The sequence below is a fragment of the Aptenodytes forsteri genome, unplaced genomic scaffold (genome assembly GCF_000699145.1).
Source record: "Aptenodytes forsteri isolate BGI_AS27 unplaced genomic scaffold, ASM69914v1 Scaffold584, whole genome shotgun sequence".
Taxonomy (NCBI): Eukaryota; Metazoa; Chordata; class Aves; order Sphenisciformes; family Spheniscidae; genus Aptenodytes; species Aptenodytes forsteri.
This window is the reverse complement of record NW_008796062.1, coordinates 92,561-99,663: the sequence shown is the minus strand read 5'-3', so window position 1 is coordinate 99,663 and position 7,103 is coordinate 92,561. Positions and strand designations below refer to the sequence as shown.

General features: G+C 38.8%; 1 protein-coding gene across 1 annotated transcript in view; it reads right to left on the bottom strand.

Annotated features, from left to right (window-relative positions):
* PRKCE (protein kinase C epsilon) overlaps positions 1–7,103 on the bottom strand; it is a gene marked incomplete at its 5' end in the record, with an annotated part of 116,909 nt that overhangs the window by 28,772 nt on the left and 81,034 nt on the right. The window contains one exon of the mRNA XM_009286332.2: positions 1,371–1,509. Within this exon, the coding sequence (XP_009284607.1) occupies positions 1,371–1,509 (139 nt within the window). The remainder of the gene's footprint in view (positions 1–1,370; positions 1,510–7,103) is intronic.

Genomic DNA, 7,103 nt, shown 5'->3' with positions numbered 1-7,103 from the left:
CTGAAAGGAGGTTGTAGCAAGGTGGGTGTCGATCTCTTCTCCCAAGTAACAAATGACAGGACAAGAGGAAATGGCCTCAACTTGTGCCAAGGGAGGTTTAGATTGGATATTAGGAAACAACTCTTCACCGAAAGGGTTGTCAAGCATTGGAACAGGCTGCCCAGGGAAGTGGTTGAGTCACCATCCCTGGAGGCATTTAAAAGACGTGTAGATGTGGTGCTTAGGGCACGGTTTAGTGGTGGACTTGCCAGTGCTACGTTAACGGTTGGACTTGATAATCTTAAAGGTCTTCTAACACCTAAGTGATTCTATGATTCCATATTATGATAGTTTCAAGATGATTCACAACTTATCAAGTGCTACCAATCTTCTCCAACCTAAGTGATTCTATGATTCCATATTATGATAGTTTCAAGATGATTCACAACTTATCAATTGTGCTACCAAAGCTTGACAGCCATGAACACTAACAATACGGATTTCTAATTTATTGTCTCTAACAAATAATAAACTAACGTTTTTCCCTGCTGCAAATTTATGGTTGATGAAAGACAAACCAATGAAACTTTTACATTAAATCAGCACACTGAATCTTCAGCGCAAAGATGCACAGGTTACTAACTAAACTGAGCAGACAAAGTCTGCCTAGCAGGCTAACTGTACAGTATTGATTCATTTTAGGCACTTGGAAATGCATCTCATAATATTAAAATTTAGGATACATAAAATGAGCACGATTCTCACTCATTTCTTTCTTCCAATGAGTCCCTTGAAATGACTTTGGATGTTGCCAACTGATATGCAGCATCCATATTGAAAAGTTCCTACTTTTCCATGCAATTCTATACTTTCTGTTCATCCATATGATGAGAAGTACCACAAACATAGTATCTTTCACTCAGAGATACTTTAAAGAAAGGAAAAAAATTATATTCCCACAAAGACCCTAGGCAAAATGACACCAAACGTACGGTCCATATGAACATCCCCTTCTAAGTCTCATGAAAAATTGAGAACGTTTTTATTAACTACTAAAGACCAATGCTGCGTCTAGCATTGCATCTAGCACCTTAAAGGCTAGTAAGTGCCTTCACAATGATGCTGAGTCAGAAATGAGCATATGGAGAAGAATACAGTTAAGTTCAGGGAACAAATAACAGAAAAACCATGCTTTGCCACTCCCATCAACATGGAATATTGCTTGTGAGCAGTAGAGTAACCAATTTCTGCAAGATTTGCCAGGAAAAACTGCGGCACAGTCTAGTCTGCATCTTCTACTGTTTTCATCTACATGTAAAAAGTGTCTAAAATTACACATGTAACAGTCTGATGAACGATATCTGTATTCTTAGTGCAGTTCAAAAAAATACCTCCGGAGCTATATAGTCAGGTGTGCCACAAAAGGTTGTGGTGGTCACTCCATTCAGAATCCCTTCTTTGCACATGCCAAAGTCAGCCAGTTTACAATGGCCTTCTGCGTCCAGAAGAATATTGTCCAGTTTCAGGTCCCTGAAATAAAAAGGCCCCAAATTAAATCAACTCTCAAATTTCGATCATGTGCTCCTGAATTTCATCATGAACTACAGAGTATGATAAATAGATGGTTTCACAGACACCACTGAGAAAACGTCCTTCATGTGTGCATGAAAAGTTGGTAGCAGTCACTAAATAGACCTGGTTAAAGGCAATAAGGAAGCAGGCAATGACAAGCATTTTGCAAGACCAGGCCTTTACTCTCTCTTGAGCTCCATGAAAGCACAGCTGTATTCAAGACAGAATCAGAAACGTTTGGAAAAGATCTCAGTCTTGTTTGCTACAAATCTAACATTCTGTCTGTGTGAAATAGGTCAACAATGTCTAATGAAGCCATTCTCCATTTCTGCATTAGCACAAAGTATGGAGTACCAATTTACCCACACTCTATCATATGGGTTGAATTAATAGGTACTTTCAACTTAGATTATTTTGAACTGGATTCTTAATGTATACTAGCAATTCAAAGTTCAGATTGCAATGAGGGGGATAAAAAACAATGCTCTCATCCTTGGGAGCATTATTTTCTGCAGTTTAAACCTGCTCAAAAATAATCTCACAGGAATATTTTGCATTCATTGTTAAACAACGCATCTTAGCAGCTGTCTCTGATCAGTTGTACAAATGTCTTTGTGTCAAAAATACACAATTCTTCAGTTATTAAACTGGGTGAGGTCAAAAATAGGTTGAGAAAGGGATATCCACCTTTCCTGTCTTGCCCTCTGCACATTTTCTAAATATACCATTGATGGTTATCGCATATTCCAACACAATGGATGCTAGGTACCATTTAACTTACCTGCCACTTGCCTTAAGCTAAACTATAAAAGGATCTGGAAAGTCAATGCATAAAAGAACACACGCTTGCATGAATAAAGCCCCACAATTAAAAACATTTTATCATGTATAAATAATAAAACAAACATAAAACAAAGGCAACCCCCCCCCTTTTTTTGCATGGACCATTTCATTTTTATACTTCTGTCTAGGCTTTAGGTACCTCTGCCGTGTATTAAAAATACATGGTAATAAATGAAGACATTGTGTGTATGAATGCATACAGAGGTGAGAAACAAAAGCAGAACACATGTCCTTAGGTGACTCTGTGTGAACACTTTCTGATCAGAACTTTTTTCCTAGAAGAATTAGAGAAATTTCCATAGGTGGAATTGATGAGAAAAAAAGTGTGTGCAGGCAGGTTCTAAATCAGATAGAGGAATAAAACCCCATGCCAGCCTCTGTAAACAAATTTTGCCCCAAAAGCCTATGAAAAGATACAGATTTTGTTGCAAAAATCCTTTATGCCAACAAATTCCACCTGAGTGAGGGATGAAAAGTCTTCACCTTACTCTGAGGATTTTTTTCAGAGAAATATCTCCCTATCAGCCCCCAGGCCTTAGAACCACAGGCACTGTAACACGGTGGAAGCATTCCCACACATGAATGTGTGCCTTTCCAAGGCTGCATTATGTTAAGAGTTTTTACGGACATGTCCAAGGCTACAGTATGCTGGGATTTCCCCAGAAATGTTCTTTTCTCCCTATCACCCCAATTTCAGTAGGTGGATTTTATTCTTTTTTTTTTCTTTCTTTTGACACTTGTTCAAAATTTTCAAACGTGCTGTCCCACCTGTATCTAACATATATTTCTCAAGCATGTATGCAGGACAGCATAAAAATCAGATATTTCTGGGACACAGTGGACTTACTGCTCAAGGTCTGCATAATCATTGTACATCTGTGCATTAAATCAGACACTTCTTGGAAGCACTGGATGACGTACTGTGCATGTAGAGATCAGTTGCGCTGTGTACATGTTGCAAAGTGGTTTGTGCATGTACAAGAAGTCTGACATGGGAAAACAAAGCCAGATTTACCTCACTAACAGTAAATCCACTGTCTCCCACATAAACTAGCTTTACAAGATATGGTTTATGTAGCTGAAGAATATACTGGCTGTAGAAATGTTTGTTGCAACCAATACGTCCTACACCAGACTTTGCTATCTCCAGATCAGTTACGCTGCTCTTGTAGGTCCTCAGCTGGTCACCCATGTAAGGTCCCTTGGAGCAGACTACATATTTTATCATTCCTTAAGGTCATCCTTTTTATGAGTTCCTAAACAACCCAAGATCCAGCTGGCTACAACATAATCTCCTACATCTAACCATTTATCCCCTCAAATAACCACCTCTTCCTATCCTTGGAAAGTGATCTGCAAGAATGGTCCAACATCATGCAAGGGCAAACAGATGTCAACAGCTCTGTGCCCCCCAAAGAAGTCAAATAAACAAAATAAGCTCCCCACTCCAAAAATCATGTGCCTTCCCAAAACTGCTCTTTCAGTGAATTACAAGTGTTACAATCAAAAGACCTGCATGTTTTATTATTTATACACGATAAAATGTATACTATAACGTCATCAAGTAGAATGTGATCAAGCACAAGAATAGGATAAGGCTCTTGCAGATGGGAGAAGGAAGCTGTAGCTTCAGCTACAGCTGTAGCTGTAGCTTTTAACCTTCCAAATGCAGCGTTATCTTGGATGTTCCTAAGCTAAGGAAGAATAAAAACTGTATTTCAAAAAGTCAAGATGTTCAGGTAAAGAAATCAAAGTATAATTATATTTGATGTACTCTGGGAACCACTTCCAGCCACCATTGCAACAGACTGTTAGGAAGAAGGTCATAATACAAATAATTATGACAGGAACTGATGAAATTCAAGAGGCTGCTCAGAAAACTGGATACACCTTAATTCAGAGTGGTAAGTGATCATCAGAAGACTCCTATATGTTATCTTAACTCTGATCCCAGAAGCAGGACTTCCCAGTGAAGGCAGGTGACACACTGGAGCTGTTAGGACCTAAAATTGTTTAAGTTTCATTTAATGCCACCCATATGCTAGCCATGGAATTGAATGGAGATATAGTTAGTAACCCAAGAAACTCCTAAGCTAAGAGAAACCTCAACAGTAATAAAACACTAACAGCAAGCCACCACATAATGGAGAAGGACAGGATACTCACCACTGTCTTTATTTCCTTGAAGATTTGTATAAGACACAGAAATTAGCAATAAAAAATTAACCTGACAGTGGAAAAAGAGAATGAACAAACTGAGCAAAGAGTCTAAATATTAAATTCTGACTACCTGCAAAGATCGACAGTGGAGTTTTAAGCCTATCTGTAAAAGCACAAGTCAATATAACTTTCTTACCATTTACCAAACTATAATCCTACTTTACAGAAGAAAAACATCTGGGACCCCTTCATCAAGCCAAAACAAAGGAGTGAAGCCTGTAAGCCTCTTCAAAACCCTATTGGAGGCACTGAGGACATCAGCTTAATTACTCACGCAATAATGGAATTGAATACCAGTAGATTTTTATTATCACAAATACTAACTGCACCAAAGTTTCAAAAGAAATTCGGAGGAGGCTAAAACAACAGCAGCATGACTCCCATTGAAGTACAGATGGGAGGTTAAAAGGTAAGCTGGGAGTCTGCCAAAGTGCCAAATTCATAGCTAGCCCGCCAGATTATCATAGTCCATAAAAGTGCTTGCACTGAAAAACATTCAAAACCATTCTGTCAAATTACAGTTGCCAGATTAAAAAAAAAAAAAACAAAACAAACAAAAAACCCAAACAAGAAAACCCACCAAAACCCCCTAATTATGCAACTTTGGAAAAAGAAATCTTAGTTAACTAAATAAATGTGAGAGAATAGGTAATGTGCTATTTAACACCTCACAGGAAAAAACCTAAAACAAAACAGACAGAAATGAGGAAACAAATGAAAAAGTAACAGAAAAAGAGTTGTCAAGGAAGCTTGTCTTTCCAGAGCAGCAGTCTCACTGAAAAAAACCCTTAAGTTTTAGTTTAGGACTTATATCTCCCCAGAACTGTTTTAAGAAACAGCCAGCTCTCCTACATCTCAAAAAGTAGACAGCTATCAATCTCTGGAATGTAAATTAATTGTCTGTACAGAACAATCCATTCTGTCTTTTATTTGGTTCCTGGTATTAGTGCCAGTTGTCTACCTCTAAAACAGAGCATACCAAATAATACAGTGTCAGATAGCTCAATGACAAAGGTCTATTAAATTCTTCTTTTTCCCATTTTACATTCTCTTTGTAGGAACTAAGTCATCTGTGTCTGACAAAATGAGTTCCTACAACCTGAGTAATTACATGCAACTGCAAACAACCTAACCAGTTAAGCCAGGAAAACGCCCAGATTGCTTGAATGCAGTAATGCTACATTAAGCTATTTCTCTCCTTTGTTTTGTTTGCCAAGATACTTTGTACAGTCAGTTCAGTTGACTTGAGCAGTCAATTGCATAAAATGTTTTTGTTTTTAAATTTTTTTTTCTTTCTCAGAAAGCATTAAACACAAATTTTAGCCTTGGTTTCTATTTCTGGATACCTGCCAGCATCGCAATCACCTCAGAAGCTGGAATGATTGGCAGGATCTCAAGAAAGAATCAGGATTATAACAGTAAGGTTTGTGCAAGTCAGAACAGAAGAGCGGGTGGACTGCAGGTAACCTGCGAGAAAACTTCCATAACGCTCACTCCTTCCTCCCCACGCCAGTGCCATGAGACACTGACTGCCCTGGCTTCCCACAAATGCTCAGTGGATGAGGACTTCACAGGACTGGGTTCTTAAAGTTTGACTCCCAACAGTAGCCAGTGAGATAACCGCCCTGTGTGCATGGCCCTATGTGTCACACGTGTCATTTAGATAACAGATAATTTTCTTGTTGAAAGTAAGGCAATTAAACAGTCAAGATGGGTTTTGACCAGTAAAATCAGAAAGTCTGCCAAACATTACTAACAGTAGCCTTTGAACACGGTAAACATTAGTGACTAAATAAATCTGTATTTGAAGAACAAGATCAAGTAGCTGAGAAACATGATCGCAAGCTGGTTTAAGCAATCACTTTACAATGAAATGTCTCTGCAGCATCTGCTTCGACTCTAACCGTTGAATGAGCAACAAAACTAGAAAGTATATACATTTCACAGTGTAGGTCAGAATGAAGCATAATCATTATTATCTACAAATAATGACATTGGAAGCAAGAATATTTCTTTATAGGGTGAACATTCAGTGAAGGACTGTACCTTACTAAACATCTGTAGAACATCGAAGAATAAATAAATAAATATCACAGAACTTGGATCATTTGTACCATACCAACTGAAATGGTATTTTCTGGAAGACTGATACATTCACCAAATTGCCGCACCTCAAATACTGTGTTCAGTTTTGGGCCCCTCACTACAAGAAGGACATTGAGGTGCTGGAGCGTGTCCAGAGAAGGGCAATGAAGCTGGTGAAGGGTCTGGAGAACAAGTCGTATGAGGAGCGGCTGAGGGAACTGGGGTTGTTTAGCCTGGAGAAAAGGAGGCTCAGGGAAGACCTCATCGCACTCCACAACTACCTGAAAGGAGGTTGTAGCGAGGTGGGTGTCAGTCTCTTCTCCCAAGTAACAAGCGATAGGACAAAAGGCAATGGCCTCAAGTTGTGCCAGGGGAGGTTTAGATTGGATGTAAAGAAAAATTTC